Here is a 22,170-nt window from a genome sequence, read left to right on the forward strand (position 1 = left end):
CCTATTTATAACAATTCCCTACAAATTGGCTCATGCTATATATTTAGTATCATTCTAAAGTCTACTCTGTTTTATATTTGAACAAATATTGAACCATTTACATGTTAAATAAATGATTAAAATATCTAATTATGCTTCCCACATTTATAGAACAAAAATGTTATCACCTTCAGTTTAAAATCTCTCATCACTGTAGTTTAAAAAAGTTTTTCTCCCTCAATGTTAGTACAAATATTTTTGCATACTTATATAATGAAACTAAATATTTATTTCATTAAAATCAATAAATAAAATATAGTCTTATTTTTATCATTTTTTTCTGAACTCTATGCGAACAAAGCATATAATGCAGTACCTTGGGATACTGTTTCACAGGAATCAATACCCTTTCTGAGAGCTTTATGTTCTTGTTGCTGATGACATCAAGATATTTCTTTTCTTCATCTTCTTTTTTTCCATCAGAACCTTGAAATTTTTCAATTTCTGAAAAAAATCAAGAGAAAAAAATAAGTGAAATGGAAATTAACTGTAAATATGCTGATTGCTATTACTTCCCTTCTTAAGATTTTGAAGAATCTTTATAAAAGGACTGAAATGGCACCTCGTTAACAGCCACATGAATGCTGCTACTGATACAAGATAACCTCTGTCAATTAAAATTACAAAGTGGTAATTGAAGATGTGACTGTCTCCTTCGAAACAAATGATGCATTTAATTAACTTTAATACCTTCAAACAACATATACATAAAGAAGAATCATGTCCTTTAACTATTTAAAATATCTAAGCATTGTGAAATTAAATTACCTAAGCAAACATAATTCCTAGGAGCAATGAATAGAATAAAATGTACCTTAAGATCATATGTTTTATTTTTATTCAGAATTATTCCTAAGAAAAAATAATTAAGAATAGTAATCATCCATTATCTAAGATAGGGTAGTAAAAATTAATAGCATGTTATATGTTTTATAACCAAACTTAAAAGCAATTAAAAAGGGGGCCACAGAAAAGTTATATAAAGGATTAAATATGTAACTGCTATCATTCACATTAATCAATATAAAGTTATCTTTCTGCATGTTTAAGGAGAATTACTAATTTTGCCCTATGAGAATATTTCCAAAATGGATATTTTTGAGCAAAAGTAAACTGTTTATACATTTTTCTTTTTAAAATTAATTTATTCTCCCAAGCCTTTTGAACCTCTAATGTGAGTCCTGTGTATAGAACAGAAACAAGAAAATGTGTATTCTTTTATGGAATCTATGTTCTGATAGGGAATTTGAACAATTAGAAACTGAATATATGTACACACTCATATTTATGTGTGGAGGTGAAAATAAACACAATAAAGCTATTAAAATATAAAGGAAAGTTGCATAAAGGAGTGGGGCTATTACTGTAGATTTATGGGGTAATAATTGAGCAGAACCCTGAAAAATGAGGAAGATAAATTCATGAGAGATGGAGAAATCAAGCTTTACAGTCTGATAGAGAAGCAGCTTGACTTGCTAGAGGTTTGACAGATGGTTGACAGGACAGATCACGTAAGACCCTGTAGACAAGTGACATTTTCTGCTTTTTTGTTGTGAATGTAGTGGGAAGCCCCTGAGTAGTTTTGGTGCAGGAGGGAGGAAGTCATATTTGATTTTTACTTGTGAATATAACACCAGATATAATATGCAAAACCAATCATAGCAGAGAGAAAGCAAACAAGGAAAGTAACTTGTATTCGCCTAGCTGGGAAACGATGCTGACTTGGTCTAATGAGGTAGAGATACAATGATGTGTATGCAGCTAAAGTCACTTCATGGAATTCACCATATAAAACCAATGTTTTGATGAAACCTTGGAAAATTCATTTCCCTTATTTTTTATGTTTATTGGCCAGTTAGTATTACCATTAAAATAACCTATAAATATTTATGTTCTTGTTCCTCTTGCCCAACTGTACTATTTCAAAGCACTTCTTAAATTGTTATGAATGTGTCAGATTTTATTTTATTTCATTTTATTTTATTTTTTTAGTTTTGTTAGAGATGAAACAAACACATTCCTGTTACAAAATCCCAGTAATGTTCCAGGAAGTGATCTTACAGCATATTATTTATTTGGTCCACGTAAAATTGCAAAAAAATTTTTTTGAAGATCACATTGCTTACCAGATAATGTATGAATGAGTGCCATAGTTTGTATAAAGTCATTTACAATCACTTTTTTCAGTTATATGCTACAATCTTCCTAAAGACGATTATCTTAAACTGAACTGTCTGAAAAGAAGTTATTTGTAATATGTCTATAATTTCTATTTACTATGATGGCATCAGATTCTTACTTTCGTACTCCAGAGCAATTACAAGTGACTTTGTCTTTTTAAACCAAAAAACACTCCCTATTTAACACTTTCAATCCACTATATAATCATTTCATATGGAACTCTGACAATTACAAAGAAAGAATATTCATTATACCCTCTGATACTGACAATAAACGTGATCACTGCCCTTCGGGTGCATGCACCTACATAATATCGTACTTCCTAGCTTGCTGAGGTACTTGTAACATAGGACATACTGAAGAAGCTGTCTCAATTCCCAATCTATTAAATGTCTGGTTTCCCCTTGTCACTCTTTCATAAAAATAAATTAAATTTGTCTGATACTATTTGCTCTCTACAAAACTACAACCTTAGGCATTTTTAGATGGTTCCAATTTGATCCACTGACGATTAATTCCAATAACTTTTTCATCACAAAATAGAGCTGAATGAAATGCCATTTTCACTGCCCTTTCTGTGCATTTCGACACTTTCATTTAAAAATTTTGGTATTTCTTTTGCCCTTCTAATACTTTCAGGGTGTTATCTTGCGTTCCTTACACAGCTACATGACTAAGAGCTCAGTAATTGCATTTGTCAATGACACAGCGACAGAACAGTATTTACTTGCCTGGTGTTAAAATCAGGGAAAATGATGTATGCAGTACCTTCATATTTTAAATGTATTATCATAAAGTAATTCTTTTTTCACCTCATAATTAATGCACGCTCCTTGTGAAACATTTAGATAATACAGATATCTGTTAAAATCAAAAGGCACCCATTAACATCCAGCAATAACTGAATAGTTTTATGTAGAAGTGATAAAGCATTTTTTATACTTTAATAGTCTATTTAAATTTGACTGCTATATTATTGGGAAAACATATTCAATATATTTAGGCAGGATGATTTTTTTGAAAAAATGTTAAACTACACAGATTTTACTAGACAGGTACTTTAACAGTTAAGATACAGAGCCCCTCATGGATCTCAGTATTTCCTGTTCCCCTTTCACCATGGGTCAGTTAATGTATTTGTTCATTCAGTAACATACGTTCACATTCACTGACATTTGTAATGGTTCTCATCACAGTACTAGGATTATGTGGAAAGTACAACAGAGGCAACCTTGGTCATTCACCTTGCACCACTCCCAACACAGGTTTAAGTCAGATGGAAGCTATGTAAGAAGGCCATTTGGTTGTGGTAGAAACACGTAACGTTATTTACCATCTTAATCATTTGAAGTATATGGTCCGGTAGTGTTAAGTATATTCACGTTATTGTGTAACAGATCGCTAGATCTTTTGCATCTTCCAAAAGTGAAATTCTAGAGCCATTAAAAACTCATTTTCCCTCTCTGTCCCTCAGGCCTTGGTAACCGCCATTTTTACTTTCTGTTCCTACTATTTTAACCACATGAGATACTTCATAGGAGTGAAATATAACGGTATTTGTTCTTTTGTGACTGGTTTATTTCACTTAGCATAATGTCCTCAAAGTTCCTCCATGTCGTAGCATAACATAGGATCTTCTTCTGAAACTCTGTATACTGCTCCATTGCATGTACATGCCACATTTTCTTTATCCATCATCTGTCAATGAACATTTGGGTTGTTTCCCTTTCTTGGCTATTGTGAACAATGTATCAATGAACATGGGTGTGCACGTATCTCTTCAAGATCCTGCCTTAAATTATTTGGATATATACACAGATGTAGGATTGCTGGATCATATGGTAATTACATTTTTTATCTTTTAAAGAATCTCCAAATTATTTTCCAAATGACTATAAATTTTTGGTCAAGACTTGTGAATATTACATGAAAAGGGTTATATTCCTTATTGTTGGGCAAAAGGTTAAATATAAATCAATAAAACGTTTTTACTCATTCAGAATCCATCTTGAAATGAAAAAGATGCGTGAGTATGGATGGACCTGGAGAGCACTGTGCTAAGTGAAATAAGCCCGTCAGGAAAAGACAAGTGCCATATGATCTAACTGATACATGGAATCTAATGAACAAAGTAAACTCACTAACACAATAGTGATGAACTCTAAGATAGAGAAAAGGCTGACAGCTGGCAGGGGGACAGGCTGGGTGGGCAGCGGGTGGTGAAGGAATTGAGCAAATAGATGAAAAAAAGAGGAAGCTCATGGACACAGACGGCAGTGTGGTGATTGCTGGAGACAGTGGTGGTGGAGGCAGGTAGAGGAGGGTGTAAAGGGGATGAGAGGTGATGGAAGGGGACTAGATTGGGGTGGTGAACACACAGTCCAGTGCACAGATGATGTGTTGTAGAATTGTGCACCTGAAGCCTGTATCATTTTGTTAACCAGTATCACCCAAATAGATTCAATAAAAAGGAAAAAAAAGAAGTATGTGAGAATTTCATTGGAACATTTACATAAAAGAAGATATACTTAATTTGAAAAAATTCTACTTGTTCTACAAAATACATGAGGCACATTCCCACAGACAGAGCAAAGTGTTTCTATAACTTCCATTTTCCTCCAGTGACTTCACTTTTGAATCTCAACTAATTATAGAATAAGACAGAGCACCTAGGATAATAAAAGATTAAAAAAACCTGGTATCTGGAAACCATATAATGTATGACAAAAAACTGTAGGTACTTAGATAACACAAGTACACCAGGACCTTAGAAAACAAAAGAAAACAACAAATATTTCCTTCTTTAGAGATAAAGTCCCTACCTGAGGAGGACAAAAAAAAAAAAAACTGTAAGAAAACTCCTCAGAGAGCATGAAGAAAGGACACAACCCTAGCTGAATGAACTATTCTGATAGAAATCTCCTGAAAGTACAGGAAAAACTTTGTCATTTAAATATTAACCAGAGAAACAGATTGTGTTAAACCTCATACAAGTAAACTCCAAGAAAACAAAAAAAAGAAAAATGAACTAAGTAATGTTAATATATTGGTAGAAAATGAAAGCAGACGAGAAACGTATGATAACAAAGCAGAAAGGCACTAAATATTAAAATGAAGGAAAATAAAGCAATGAAATTATAAAAGCAATAACAGATTATATGTCAGAAATAGAAAAGAGTTGTATAAAAAGCAATTAAATTAGAGAAGCATGTAAACAGAGCTGTCAGAGTACAAGAATGAAATAGAATTTATTTATTTCATAAATGAAGAACTAGAAGTAAATCAAGTCTAAACATAGAACAGAACAGAAATAGAAACAGAAGAAAGAATTAAGAACTACTATAAAACCAGATAGTTAAAAAGTTTCAAGAAAAAAATTAGAAAACAGGCAAAAATGGACCAATGTATGCATAACTGGAGTTCTCAGAATATGAAAACTAAAACAATAAAACTGAAAAAAACATTAAAAACTATAATTAAGAAAACTTTCTCATAAAAGAATCATATGATACTATTACATGAGATATATGATTAGTAGATGTTCTGACCAAGGGAGAGCGAGGATGAGAGGAAAAATAAGGGATGGGGGAGAGACAGAGACAGAGGATGATTTTGAGATAGAGAGGTGCAAACAATAACACAAGATTCAATAGGTTAGAAGTAACCGGCACAAAATACTAGTTCCAGACAGTGGTAAAAACCAAGGGTGCAGAAGATAAGCAGCACACGTCTGCCCTGTTTTCACAACCGGAAATTAGGAAAAGAACTCTTGGTTTGTTGAAATGGTTAAATAAGTTCATATAAGTGAGGTGCTTAGAAAAAGGGCAAAACCATTATTTTTATTATTATCCTCAGTATTAAAATATTCAACTTAAAAGGACCAAGTAACTTCTGAAGCAGGCATAAGGCAGTATGCCATGCAGAGGGAGCCAGAAACTGAACCCTAGGTTAAGAAAGCATTACAGAGAAATGCGAATGCGATTGGCTGGACTGAGGACTCACGCTATATAATTCTTATAAACCAAGAATGGCTCTTTATTCTGCTAATGATTTCAAAAAGTAATTTAAATATCTGCCCTATATTTGCAAGTTAGTACATTCTATTACCTAAAGCATAAATTACTGTCAAGTAGCTTAAAGTTCGGGTTAAACTCATTCTAAAAATTAGGAGTAAAATTTCAGCGAAAGGGATTCTATTTGAATACAAGATTTATCCCTATATCTGCTGCATATCTGTAGTTTATATACTCTATAACCTCAAGTAAAATTTGCGTCAAATAATGTCAAATATTTATACCTGTATCTGCCCTGTTTGTTGTTCAGTATATTCCCTAACCCCAAGCATAAATCAGTGTAAAATGACTTATGGTTTGCATTAAACTCATTCTAAAAATTAGTACAATTGCAGTGAAAGAGATCTTATTTAAATATATGAACTTATACCTTCATATTCGAGTTACTTTCCTGACACAAGTGATTTTCTCTGCAGTCATAATTCATACTTCCTAAATCAGGTGTGTTGAGTAGCAGTGGCCTCCCACACACTCCTACCTAGTATTCTTCTGACTTCCAGAATACATTTGGCTTAAGATTTACAATCATTAAATAGCTATAAAATTGATATATTAGGCTGTATCTATATATTAATGCTTTATACAAGTTATTTTATTATGCTTACATTCATTTTTGTAATTGGCAAATATAGAGGTTCATATTTTAAATATAGATTAGTTATATTTACATATACACAAACAGAAAAAAATCACAATTATCAAGATCCATGGGAAAATTGGATTTTTAACATAATTAATCTTAAAATAAAATTTACATATTTAAGTAATCATTCTGAAATACTTATTTGCATGTTCCAGGGACTATATGATGTGTGTCACTTATTCTATCACACTAATCAGTAAGAGTAATGACTTTATTCTTTCAGTAATTCAATGAGTACTACTGAATTAGAGTCTACGTCATGTGTAAAGGATTAAATATGTAACAGCAATAGTTAAAGTGAGAGAATAATGAGGAGAACTTGGTTTATATGACTGCAGTTGAAGGGTCACCAGTAACCAGACTTAGGATAAACCTTGAAGGTAAGACATCCGACCCTAACTACGGATAGGAAGCGAAGGGGGAGGAAGAGAAGAACAAATAGTCTCTGGGTAAGTTGTCCTAACAATAAGGATCCTCTGTGTGTTTCTGGGCAGGAGTGTGAGTGAATGTTTAGAACATTCATTTAATAATGTTTTTCAGTTTTGCAATTAATTGTTGCTCATTTGTTTATTTTTGTTGTTGTTTGCTCCTGTTATTTTCAGTTAGCATTTTCCCTGGTGGCACAATGTCACCTCTATGTACACTTATTTATTCAACCATGAAGTCATAAAACCAAACTTGTTGGAACTATATACTAAATAATACTAAATATATTCTTAGTCGAATAAATTACAAAGTTATGTTTAATTTCTTCATGGAGAGTGAAATACATGTACTTACAGGTACTAATAATTCTAAAATTTTAAAAAGTGGGGACAAACTTAAAATATGGACAAGCATAACCATTAGTTATGATGACAAATTTTTAAACAGTCAAGATACATTTAATTACCAAGTAGACTTTGAAAATAATTTCAATGCAATATAAGAGAAAAGAACATTTACTTGTTGTAAGGTATAACTGTAAATTGTATTGAAGCAAAGAACATGGAATTAGTCTAGGAAGAAAACAAGTTATTGTCAATAAAACATAAATGACCTTTAAAAATAACAATGGCGAAAGATTTATATGATCTGAAGAGAAACAGGGGAAACAGGGGGAAGGGTCATCAAGGAACATACATAAAGGACCCATGGACAAAGCCAGTGGGGGGGTGGGGATGGGGATGGGGAGAGTGGTGAGGGGAAAATGGGGACAACTGTAATTAAACAACAATAAAAATATAACAACGGGAAATGCTACCTGTTTTGAGCTGTTTTGACATTTATGTTTATCTAAAACCAAAAATCAATACAAAGTTGTAAACATTTCTTTTTATGTATGAGCATTTTCAGAAGAGAATTTTGTTGTAAATGAAAATCTTTTATCCTTGACTATACACACACAAACACGCACACGACTGTCAAACAACCCACCAAATGGACTACACTACTTCTTATTTTTACTGTTGACACTACTACAGATGCTCCCCCATTTTTCCCGGCTTTGAAATACAAATGATGTTCAACTGCCCGGTATCAGAACTCTTTATTTTAAATGGAGCATGAACTTATATTTACATAATGTTACTGATCAAAGGTAATACTTCTTGTTCATCTTCTAGTTTGTAAGTAAAAAATGTTTTCTACTCTTAGTATTTGAACACAGAATCAAACACTTAATAATTATTTTAATAGAATGAAAGAGTATGACATATTAAAATAATTTTCATCTCCCCTTCTAGATCTGATACTTGAAATTTCAAAGATCAGTAAACTATAATACAGTAGGATTCTGGCATTTCTAAGTCCAGAATGAATTGGCAAATATTTCATAAATAATGACTATTTGTCATGAAGCATAAACCTAACACCCAGACTAGGCCCAGGGAACAGATGAATGGAAGAGGAGGAGGATTTGACTAATTAAGTAAGAAGGGGTAAACAGTGACAGGGAACTCAACCTGAAGAACATAAAATTCAGGTGCAGAAAGTGTCTTAAGAATGATAAAAAAAATCAACTGACTTATCCTAATGAGTTTAGTAATAAAAAATGAATTTTGACCATTGGATTTGGTGACAGGAAGGTGCTGGTGACCTAAGGATGATTTCAGTCACTTGTCAGGGCAGACTGATGAGCAAATGGGTGGAGAGAATGTGTATTCAGTGAGTAGGAAGCTGCCCCCTACAACTACTTTGGTTCATTGCCTTCCCAAACCCTGTGCTGACCTCCTGGAGACCTACCTGTCCTGCAGCTCCTTTAAACGTTTTCCTCCTTTTTTTTACCCTAAGACCTAAGTCACTTTCTTTGAGGTAACCTGAACTACACTGTCAGTTGAACCCATCCGCTCGCACAATCCACGTGTGCCAGCTTTCCTCTTTCCAGACATCAAACCCCAACTTCCTTCCTGAGTTTTAACCTCTTCATCTTAACTCTTGCATATACACTCCAAAATCTCTGAGATATATGAGACTCATACCCCTCAAAGTGAGTTCACCTTAACTGTAAAGACTATCCTCTCCCTGTATTCCTTTCCACAATGTTCCTCGTCGCCCCAAAACAAGAACACAAATCTTAACCATTTCTACATTAGTACTCCCTGGTCCTCACCATTCTGCATGTCGTCATCTTCAAGTTCTGGTGATTCCACCTCGGGAGCTCCTCTCACAGCCAGCTTTGCCACCCCAGGGGCTCTGCCGCTACTCCCTCCCTTTGCCTTCATTTTCACCTATGGCAGAAGGCTTTCAAATATTTTGCCTGAAGACCCACGTATAACTTATCTTTCACATTCAAGCTGTCTTTGTAAAACACAGATCTGAGCACTAGACACTTCCCTTTGCTACTGGAATGTGCTGTTTGTATTTGGTTTACTCCCTGGCTATACTGAGTATTCAGATCTTTGTTGAATGAATGAGTCACTACTCTGACACTTGCCTGCTTCTCATTGCCTGAAGGTGAAATTCTTAATTGTTTTCCTGCCACAATAAATTGATAAACCATTTCTTTATTGTCTCTTGCCACATTCTAGTTTTTGTCTAGACATCCTGAGGAAAATACTGCATTCAATCCTCACACATGCCCTAAGCAAACCATATGCTCTCAAAGGCCTCAGGCTTATGCTTATGACCTTTCCTCCTTCCTCTGACCAATGAAGGAATATTCAGGCCCACCTCACTTGCATGATTACCCCATCCCAAGGCTCCCCTAGCACTCTGTACTTCTAAAATACAGAACTTTTATCCCCTCGTAATATGCCATTTACAAGTGTTTTCCATTAAATTGTGACTTCCTTGAGGTCAGAGACCACATCACATTTATTATTTTTTTACTCCATTACAACGGACAACTTATAAGTATAAACTTACATCAGGCCTACTCATCAAACTGTCTAAATAAGTCTTTCTAAAAGACTATCTCTTGATTTTTAATAATAATAATAATATAATAATAATAATTTCATAGAATATATGTGACTTTCAATACAATGGTTTTTAGATTGTTGTTTACATGGGAAAACATAATACTTATTTCCACAAGACACAATACCACATTTTAAAACTCATATTTATTTTCACAAAAGGCAATACAACATTTTTATAATCTGGAGTGGTTTTAATACCATGTACATGTTTTGAAAAGCCTGAAGAAAATGAGAGTGACCTCTAAAAGAGGCAGTTAGCATTCAAAGAAACTTTTTTTTTTAATGGCCTAATTGTTTAGTGGTCGTTAGTGATTTTTTTTAGCATTTTACAATCAAATAAATTTTATTACTTATCTGTGGAGGTTTAACTGTGATTTAGGAAATTGGTTGAAGCTTTTGACTTGACATGTAATACATTATAAGTTTTTCATGTAAAAATGTTGAAAATTAAGCTCTCAGCATTTTTATTCAATAGAGTTGATTTTTAAAAATGAATTACTAATGTTAAGCATGAGCAGACTCTAGTCATTTCTAATTTATTCCTGATTTCATCATATTCATATTCAACTATATTTATTTCCAGAGCATGAATAGAACATGTCCTGTATTTATTGGAAAAATGAGAGATTTTACTTTTGTCAAAGATATCTTGAGATATCTTAATAAAAAGAAAACAAAATTTAAAATCAGTAGCAGCTCAAGCTTCATTGGCTATGTTCAAATTAAAAGACCTCTTCTGAGCCTACTTTTAGTGTGATAATTATCTAAATCAGCATTTGTTCCCCATTTGGACTAATTTGACAGAAATACTACACATGGATGTGCTTGAATTTGTATTAATTTATTTTCAAGATGTTCAAAAGCCTAATTGCATTAGGCATTTCTTGTGTTTAAAAATCAATTTTCTGGAATTGAATAAAGGTGAGCTATTATTCATTGGAGATAACAACTCCTAATAGCAGAAGATATTTAAATGGAACTGGGTATGACTTGCTTCACATTCATAATGCTCCAGGGCACTCCTTCCTAATTCAGTCCTTTCATTCACTCAGCAAAGGTTGTGGAGAGTGTCACTGTGTGTAAGCCGTTGGGAGAAGAAGAAAAATAAGTAACACATTATCCTCGATTGTTCATTATTTACTAACCAATAATTGCAAGTATCACATGAAATAGTCCTTAATGTGTTCATTTCATTCCTAATTTTTTTAAATTAATTAATTTATTTTTATTCAGTTACAATTGTCTGCATTTTCTCCCCTTCCCTCCACCCCACCCCTTCATTTCTTATTCTGTATAGTTTGATAAGTTAAACATCAAAGCTAATTTGAGAAGTTATTAACTATATTTTTAGTATTTAGAAATGACATAAATATAAATTGGAAGTCCATCTTCCTTAGCATCATGTTTTTGCTGGATATGCAAAAGAATATCCAAGTATGACAATAATATATATATATAGAAGGACTAAAGATATTCCATGTATATGTATACAAATATGTCCTTCTACCTTTCTGAGTTATTTTGAAAATTAGAATATAATTTATGAGCTTTTTGTGGTAGAGTGTTTGTGGTGATTTCTAAGCTTTACCAACCATTTCCCGTTACCCCAATCATCTTTAATCAACCCTGGAAAGCTCCTCCAATGAACCAAGGTCAAACAATCATGGGCCGTATTAGAAAACAAATATTCCATGAGAGTTAAAGATGATGTTTCTAGCTTCTTTCATCCATTCAACTTTTCATTTCACCTTCCTATTTCTCTTTTTACAGGTATTTCCATGCAAATTATGTAATAAAATAGACTGGGCTTCAACTTATGAATGGGCTTCCAGCCACTTTGGACCGTGACAAAGAATATGTCTAGTAAGAAGGGTTCCTGGTGGCTAACTGGGCTCTAATTAAAAAGAAACAACAACAAAAAAAAACCCCACACACAATAACAACAAAAAGAAAACAGAACTTAGCAGCCATTTCTACACAGGGGCCTCTCACCCATGCCACACTTCAGGGAGAAGCTTATGCTAAGCTGCCTGCCTCCTGCACTGAACTGCTTTCCTACGGTGTTTCTGCCATCTGAGCAAGCTCTCATAAAAGAGATCCTGGAATCCTATTTCAACAAATAAGACTAAGGCTTTCCTTGTCCAATCAAAACTGTGCAGCTATATCCACACCAACATCTTCATCAGCCAAGCACAGCAGCTCCATTTGATCAATCAGGACAGTGTCTTTTGAACCAATCAAACTTCAAGGACTCAGAGTCTCCATTTGCATGAGGACAAACCAATCAGGGACTAGGGATGGGGACTTCTATCTGTGTAAATACACTCCCCTCTGGCTCAGAGAGCACGCTTTCCTTTTCCACCAAAGACTGAAGACAAAAGACTGTGTTTCTTCAGCTGAAAGAAACCTGGCCCCAGGGCCACCTTGCCTCAAGGCCCCCCCCACTTCCAGGGTCTCCTAACAGACGTGCTGCCGTGCAGCTTCATAATTGAGCTGTAACACCACTGAGCTGTACTTACAGCCATGGTGTACTCACAGCCATACTGTATTAAAATTGAGCTGTTTGTACCACACCCCAAATTGGAAATTACTCTTGGTGTTGGATTGATGCCACAGCCATCAGTTGACACCACCATGATGTGGTCCTGGAAAAAAGTACATACTAAGTGCTTGTCTTTGGTTGGTCTTTTTTAGATGTAGGGAGATATGTTTTATCCTTTGAATCAGTGTTCCTCTACCTCTCTTCACCAAAAAGCATAAATCCTTGAATGAATTCAAGCCTTGGCTCTAAGGGGAAGGGGCCAGTGTCTGGTTGCCACTCAGTCTGAATTTAGTCTCAAGTTAGGCTTGGGGGCCAAAACAAGTCCATAGGTCTCACATGGCATAGCTTAATATACGATAAACTAGAAAGTATATTGTGCGAGGCAAGTCCAAGGACACAATCTCTCTTCATCCCTCACTCAGGAACATGCAGAGGGAATAGGAGACTAACTGTGGACTTGGAAATTTGGATCTTGAGGTCTCTCTCTCTCCTAAATAAAGATACAAATGTACCATCCACTTAAGAGAAACCCAATAAGGTATAACTTTTGTTATATTCTTTATCAGTTGTTTTGTACTCCCCTTGCCACACTGTCAGACAGACACTTTCCATTTTTTAAGATATAAAGACATAAACAAGTGTTGAAAAGTTTCTAACTTCTCTTTGTCATGTGTTATTAATTTTGACAACTTCTTAGAACAAGAAGTCTACTTTCTTTACTATTCCCATGCTGAAAAAGGGCAGCTGAAATATACTAATATTATCAAACACACACAATCATAAACTAGGAATTACATGATGTGCCACTACCTTATTACTTGACCTGTGCAAGTCCCATCTGTACTTTTACTTCTAAGTTTCATTATCTGTAAAAGGAGCATTATTTTCCTTGATGAATTTGAAGAGCCCTTCCAATTCTGGTACGAGTTAAGTCTAAGTCTATAATGCAAAAATAGAATGTGATGTCTATAAGAGTAGACAGGTTCAATAGAGTTTATACCTCTACAGTATATTTGACATTAACTTGCTTTGAGTTGTTTTCTCTTTTTGTGACACTATCTCTTTTCCAGTTTTAATTTTCATTTTCCTACAGCTTGGATTCTATATTATAATCATTAAGAGTGTGGCTTCTTAACTCATAAGAGGGGTTAATTAACCACTCTATACCCTACATCCTCATCAATCAAATGAAGATAGCATTTTCTACTTCATATTTTTGTCTTGGGGGTTGATGGTAACTATAACTAAATTGCATTGAGTACTACTTGATACACTATTGTTGCTGTTCATATTATTCTCCTAGTACATGTAGGAGAGAACGCCCATCTCACAAACAGTCCTAAACGGGAGACTCATCAGAACTATACTTAGAGTCAACAGGATGACAGACAACCTAAGGCACCCTCTCCTCTACAGCATTTAATTATGTTAGCTGTTCACAGATCTGAACAGGACTGTTCAGATAGTTAAACTTTTTCTCTTTATTCCTGAGTCTCAGCAGTAGTAAAATATGAGATGTTCCAGAATCAAAACAATCTATTACAAAAAAAAAAAGTTATTTTTTATTTCCATGACAAATAGGTGAGTTAAGTTAGACAGGTTCCTTGAATTGCATTTTTGGGAAGATTTGTGTGTGTGTGTTTATGTGTGTATATTTTTAAAACAAGAGTTTCATTAAGACATAATTCACACATCACAAAATGAGCCCTTTTAAAGTTACAATCCAGTATTCAAAAAAAGACAACATATATTGACAGAGCTTTGCAACCATCACCACTATCTAATTTTAAAACATTCTCTTCACTGAAAATATTAACTCCCTTCACTGTAGCCTATGGCAACACTAATCTAATTTGTATACCTACAGACTTGCCTATTCTGAACTCTACATAAATGGAATTACACAATAGGTAGTCTGTTGTGCCTTGACTCTTTTACTTAGCATAATGTTTAAGGTTTATTTGTGTTGCAACGTGTACCAGTATTTTATTTCTTTTCATGGCCAAATAATACTCCATTATATGGATGTATCTCATCTTGTTTACCCATTCATTATTTGATGGGCATTTGGGTTGTTTCTACTTTTTTGATAAAATAGATAATGTTGTTTTAAGCATCTATGTATACGTTTCTGTGTACATACATTGCCAGTTCTCTTGGACAAAATCCTAGAAGTGGAATTACTCAGTCACAGAGTAGCTATATGCTTAACATTCTGAAGAACCACCACAGTGCTCTCAAAAGTTACTGTACATCCCACCACCAATATGTCAGGGTTCCAATATGTCCGCATCTTCACTCCCACTTGTTATTGTCATCCTTATTTTAGCCATCCTAAGTATGTAAAGTTACATCTAATTACAGATTTGATTTGCATTTTAATGACTGATAATGCTGAGCATCTTTTAATGTGATTACTAGTAATTTGCATATAGTCTGTAGAGAAATGTCTACTCAAATCTTTTGCCCATTTTTAACTGGATTGTCTTTTAATCCCGAGTTGTAAATGTTCTTTACATACTTACATACAAGTCCTTTATCAGACAAGTAATTTGCAAATACTTTTCCTATTCCATGTTTCCTTTTTTTTAATTTTTAAAATACGCTTTATTGATTATGCTATTATAGTTGTCCCAATTTTCCCCCTTTGCTCCCCTCCACCTGGTACCCCTATTCCCTCCATCAATGCCCCCTTAGTTCACGCCCATGGGTCATACATATAAGTTATTTTGCTACTCCATTCCTATACTGTTTGTAACTTCCTCTTGTCTATTTTGTACTTACCAATTTGTACTTCTTATTCCTTGTATCTTTTCCTCCATTTTCTCCCCACCCTCCCAACTGATAACTCTCCAAATGATCTCCATATCTATGATTCTGTTTCTGCTCTGCTTGTTTGCTCAGTTTGTTTTTTAGATTCAATTATTTTTAAGATTTTATTTATTTATTTGTAGACAGAGGGGAAGGGCAGGAGAAAGAGAGGGAAACATCAATGTGTGGCTGGCTCTCATGCACCCCCTACTGGGGACCTGGTGTGCAATGCAGGCACATGCCCAGACTGGGAATCGAACTGGTGACCCTTTGGTTCACAGGCCCATGCTCAATCCACTGAACTACACCAGCCAGGGCTAGATTCAATTTTTAATAGTTGTGAATTTACTGACATTTTATCATTCACTGTTTTAATCTTTTTCTTAGATAATTCCCTTTAACATTTCATATAATAATGGTTTGGTGATGATGAATTCCTTGAACAGAATAGGAATGATGAATTTTTCCTTGTCTAGGAAGCACTTTATCTGACCTCCAATTTTAAATGATAACTTTGCTGGATAGAGTAATCTAGGTTTAAGTCCTTGCTTTTCATCACTTCGAATACTTCTTGCCAGAGTCCCTTCTAGACTGCAAAGTTTCTTTTGAGAAATCAGCTGATAGTCTTATGGGAACTCCCTTGTATTTTATGGGAACTATTTGCTTTTCAGATTCTCTCTCTTTTAACCTTTTGCATTTTAATAATGATGTGTCTTGTTGTGGCCCTCTTTGGGTCCATCTTATTTGGGACTTTCAGTACTTCCTGAAGTTGTATGTCTATTTCCTTCACCAAATTAGGGAAGTTTTCTTTCATTATTTTTTTTCAAAATGTTTTCAATTTCTTGCTCTTCCTCTTCTCCTTCTGGCATCCCTATGATTTGGATGGTAATACATTTGAAGATGTCTTAGTCTATCCTCATCTTTTAAAATTCTTTTTTCTTCTTGCTGCTCTGATTCTGTGTGTTCTTTTTACTTCCTTGATGGTATCATTTGCACTATGAAAGTTCCAATTTTTACATTTAGATTTTTGATTCATGGTTGATTAATTTTTGTGTATGGTATGAAGCAGGGGTCCAACATTTTTCTGTTGCATTTTCTGTTCCAATTTTACCACTACCATTTGTTGAAAAACTAGTTGTTACACATTGAATGTTTTTTGCACGCTTACCAAATATCAACTGCTCATAATATGAAGATATATTTCTGCACTTTGAAAACTATTCCACTGATCTACTGTCATAATGTTAGTACCATTAACATTTATGTAGCTTTGCAGTAAGTTTTGAGATCATGAAGTATGAGCTTTCTAATTTTGTTCATTTTCTTCATTACTGTTTTGGCAATAGGTCTCCAAATTCCAATAGGAATTTTTGGTTTAGTTTGTCAGTTTATGCAACAGAACAGCTCAAATTTTGACAGGGATTTCACTGAATCTGTAGGTCAATAGAGTAGAAACATTGTCATCTTAACAATATTTAGCCTTTCAAACCATGAGTATGGGAGGCATTTCCATTTATTTAACTCTTCTTTGATGTCTTTCAACAATGTTTTATAATTTTCATCATACAAACTTGCACTTCTTTTTAAAAAACTCACTCCTGCCCTGGCTGGTGTGGCTCAGTGAATTGAGGTCCAGCCTGAAAATCAAAGGGTCACCAGGTCAATTCCCAGTCAGGGTACATGTCAGGCTTACAGCCCAGGTACCGAGTAGGAGGTGCATGAGAGGCAACCACACATTGATGTTTCTCTCACTGTCTTTCTCATTCCCTTCCCCTCTGTCTAATAAATAAATAAATAAATAAATAATCTTTTTTAAAAATTAAAAAAATAAAGAAGTGAAATCTCATTCCTAAGTATTTTATTACTTTTTGATGCTAAAGTAAATAAAATTATTTAATTTCACTTTTTGATCCTTCATTGCTAATATAGAAATATAATTTATATTTGTATGATCTTGCATCCTGGAACTTTGTTGTACTTTTTAATAAGTTTTCATATTTTTGTGTAACTTCCTTATGGATTTTTTACATTGATTGATTACATTTAACATTGACATTCTCTTAACAATGCATCTACTTTATTTCCCACCACAGATTCTTTGGAAAAGGGAGTATCATGACATTTTTCTTCCCCATCAGCAAAGTTTTTAATAAAATAAATTTAAGGAGGAAGCACTGCCTGAATGAGAAATTTCAGAGTCATCAAATAAAACTTCTCTAGAAAAACAAACACATTTCTTATAAAGCACATTTTTTTTATTTTAGTAAAATTAAAAAGTTAATACTATGAAATAATGACAGCTCTTTAGGAATATTTTCTGAGCTAAGGAACATAAAAAAGCCCTTGGGCATTGGACACGGAATAAATCGTTACTGAACGAATGTAAAAATGAATGGGGTGTATAAAGACACATAAAGTGTACACAGTCCAACAGAGAAAAATTGGTGAATTCTCATCCCCACAGGAAAGTCTCAGTGCAGACAAGGTGGGCCCAGCACTGATTCTTAGCTTAGGCTGGAAAGTAGCGGTACTTAATCCTACTTCATACGAACAAATGGAGAAAAAAGGATTAAATATTAGAAATTATTTTTAATTTAAATTAATGAAATAATTAGAAACACTGCTTTGTAGGTTGTTATCTATGTCTAAAATATTAAAACAGAGGTAGAATAAACATCCATTGTGGATGCTACAAAGTGATTTTTTATTCACTTTGGAGTGAATGAGATGACCTCAGAGTTTGCTGCAGGATCTAAAATTCTATAAATAAAAAGAACTCAAGTCTCTAATGAAAGTGCTTATTGCTTTTAGCAAATGCAGACAACTGTAATTGAACAATGATAAAATAATTTTTTAAAAAAAGAAGATTGAATTGGGAAACCCTGTCCAGACAAACTCCTACCATTTGCAGAGCCTTGGGTGGTAGGGCAAATAGAGGCCCCTATACCATAAGTGCAAATACTTAGAAGTTATAAACCAAGTTAACAAACTGTTAAATAAATCCTATTCTTCTACCATGACAAATAGACTTTTTAACTTAATATTGATGTTGGTATTCATTACTTCTGAATCAGTATACTTCAATTAGGTAAATGGCTGGATAGAATTTAGACATCTAATACTCCTCCAGGTTGCGTGCCAGAAGAGAATGATCTGGGAAGAGCCAGACTCACCCTCAGCTCTATGTAGTAGGGCTAAAGGCAGTGCCTACATTTTTGTGGGCATCCATTCCATACCACCAAACTTTATCCTTTCAGAGACCCATGTCTTGAAATGTTTAGCTCTGGAGTATGCACATCGATGGTGTGGTCTGTCTATGGGAAGATGAACATCCTACCCACACTGCCAAGCTTCAATCATACATCCCTGGCACAAGGCCATGCCTTGCAACCCTTCAGGCTAAATGTCCATATACTAGCAGTGCAGTCTGCTCTCAGAGAGAGAGACCCAAGGAACAAATTTAAATAGGCACTAGAGGTGGGCTTGGGGCCAAATGATCAGGGATTTGAGGGCTTCAGAGAATGTTCTAGAGAATGGGGGTGGAAATGCTGATTTTATATGGTCAAAACAAAATGGCCTGATGAGACTCCTTGCCCCATGGGAAATGCATAGCCAGATAAAATCCATAAGGGGATTCACAAAGCGGGAAGCTCAGAGAAGGGACCCCAATGGCCCGCGTCTAATAAGAATGACGACAGAGTGGTGATGCTGTAATCTGCTTTGACCTCATGCATTTCATCATGCAAGATAAAAATCACAATGACAAGAGAATCTGTACAATAATTAAAGCAATGATTTAAGCTTTTAATCTTATGAGGAAAAATCAAAACAAGGATGAAATTTCCTTCAAAAAAGAGGTATTACTTTATAATAAATGAATTTGCATTATACAGGTAATTTCAAGGTCTCTTGGATATGTGAGCAAATTTACAGTCTTATGTTTTTTCCTAAAATTTAATCACAACCTGAGGCAAATGTGATAAAGACATGTACCATAATATCAAATTAAAATTTCCAAACTCATTGTAAACATAGATCAAACTGTATTTCTGAAAACCTGTATTTTACTGAGGAAAAATAGCGGCACAATCAAATCAGCATGAATTCTAACGGGTACATATACAAGGCATCATCAATCATTTACAGAAACTGTTCTTTAAGATTACTCTAAGAACACTGCTTCTAAGAATAATGGGTCCCGAAGGAGCTTACTCTTCTAGTAAGACACGTATTTGCCAACTCAAGTATTTACCATACTAAACATTAAAAATGAGTTTCCTTTTGCTTACTCTTTCAGATTAATAAGCATGAAAGTCCTCTAGCGTGTCTGTCTGGCAGAGACAAGTCCATGAGTTTATAAATACAGATATTAGTGTAGGGATAAAAATTCTAATCTTATGTACACAGATGAAAAAATCTTATGTAAAAATAGAACAGAAAAGGTATAATTAAAATGTGGCAGATGTGGCAAACATTTGAAAGACATTTTGAAAGTTGTAAGAAATGGTAGTGGATTTTTAAAGATGCTTCAAACAATTGTGTGCAATTCATATTAAAATGTCTGAGATATTTTAAGGTGTCATATAAATGACATGTAGCTAGTATAAATAATGGAAGACAATGAGCTACAGAGAATAAAATACATGCTTCTAACAAAAATGTACTAATTTGACAAACAAACTTTGACTTTTTCTTTGGGTAAATGAATTAGAAGAATAAAATATTCTGTCCTACGACCTTAAAACATTCATCATTATTATAAAGGCATCTGTGCATAATGCGTTAAGCTAGTACCGGAGGAGACTATTTTTACAAAAGATATCTAATGTTTGGTCATGTCAATGTTTACACATTTCAAAGCTATGCACTTTCATAAAATTAATGACATGAATGTTTGGGGGATGTATAATTTCTTGATTTCAGAAATAATTTTCTTATGCATATCCAAAAAGTCCACCTTAACCTCATGGGTCAAAAACTTTATACAGTTATTTATGTGTACATGCAATAATCATTTGTTTTTTAAGACACGGTGTCCTAGCAATATGTGAAAATAACCTGATTTTTAAAAATTGGCATTAAATATAGGGTTTTTGTTTATTTTGATTATACCTTTCAAATTAATACAGCCATTCCATCACATAGAAATAAAATTTTGTAATAGTTATACCATTTCCAAGATTTTATAATCAGTGAATAGGAATTTGGCTGTTACTTTTTTAGTAATGGTGTTCTTCAGACCCCCACACCAACACTAATAATTGACTTTGCAATTCAATTTTATAATCTCTTGGTATCCCCAAAAGAGAAACTAGGCAAAACCCTGATCTCTTTTATCTCTTTGCCCTTATAGATCTAAAACATTACTCAATCTTCCCAGTGTCATTTAAAAAATTTTTCAGGATAGAAATATGCATACCTGAATATTCACATGATCTACCCATATTCCAGTATAAAATAAGATTATTGCTATACAATATATATACAGATGCATAAATAGATAGATGAGTGATAGCTGCATAGATAGGCCCATAGATACACAGTCAGAGATGGATGAATGGAAGGATGAATTGACGGATGGATGTGACTTCCCCCCCCCCACTGATTTGCTGAGTGTAGCTATCTAACTTTATATGTACACACACTTGGTATACCTTCTCCATGTATCTGCCCAAAGAGGGCAGAGGCAGTACGCACCATGTAACAGATCAAGTCTAAGAATTTCCACCTGACCATATTTATTCATCTATCTTTTACCCATACACACATAAAATATTTATATTATAGAAGTAATAAAGAGGTTATTGGCAGAAAAAAATACATGTAAGCAATGGTCAGAACAGAAAAAGATTAAATAATCTCACAGTTGCTATTCTCAAACTTGTATCTATGCATCCATATTCCTGATGATTTTGTATATTAAACAAATGTATCTGAGTGTCTATTATATGATAGGCATTCTTCAAGATGATTGAGACACATCAGTGAATAATATAATTTTAAAGGCCTCTTATGGCACAGAAAAAAAATGAGATTATCACATAGCTATTGTACATATATAAACACATTAATAATGTCAAAATTAATTATCTTAAATGGTATAACTTGCTATATAAAGGTGTACTCCAATGTGTGTTGTAAATGTCTATCTCATCCACTAACTCAAAGGCCAATTTGGTTTATATGATTAGCAAGACTGCTGGCCTTCCTAGCATAAGCTCAGGAACTGTGAAAGAAATGGGGGCCAGTACCCTTACATTACAAAACCTGATAGTACTGGGTTGGCCAAAAAAGTCTGTGTAGTTTTTTCCATAAAATAAAAGACACATTTGTCATTTTCACCAATTACTTTACTGATTTGGATATTTTGAGTATGTCGGCTATTTCCCATTATTGGCTTCTAGTGGGCAGAGGCCAGGGGTGCTGTAAACATCTTCCATTGCATAAGACAGCCCCACAGCAAAGAATTATTTGGCCAAA

General features: G+C 34.1%; 1 protein-coding gene across 3 annotated transcripts in view; it reads right to left on the reverse strand.

Moving 5' to 3' along the window:
- The window catches only part of KHDRBS2 (KH RNA binding domain containing, signal transduction associated 2), a 544,593-nt gene that overhangs the window by 456,856 nt on the left and 65,567 nt on the right, over positions 1-22,170 (reverse strand). For all 3 annotated transcript variants that reach the window (XR_008425555.1, XR_008425556.1, XM_024576649.3), the window contains exon 2: positions 356-483. Coding sequence is in view for 1 of the 3 variants with exons in the window: in XM_024576649.3 (XP_024432417.1) it covers positions 356-483 (128 nt within the window). In the remaining 2 variants the exon portion in view is untranslated. The remainder of the gene's footprint in view (positions 1-355; positions 484-22,170) is intronic.

Source organism: Desmodus rotundus, chromosome 11, assembly GCF_022682495.2.
Source record: "Desmodus rotundus isolate HL8 chromosome 11, HLdesRot8A.1, whole genome shotgun sequence".
NCBI classification, from domain to species: domain Eukaryota; kingdom Metazoa; phylum Chordata; class Mammalia; order Chiroptera; family Phyllostomidae; genus Desmodus; species Desmodus rotundus.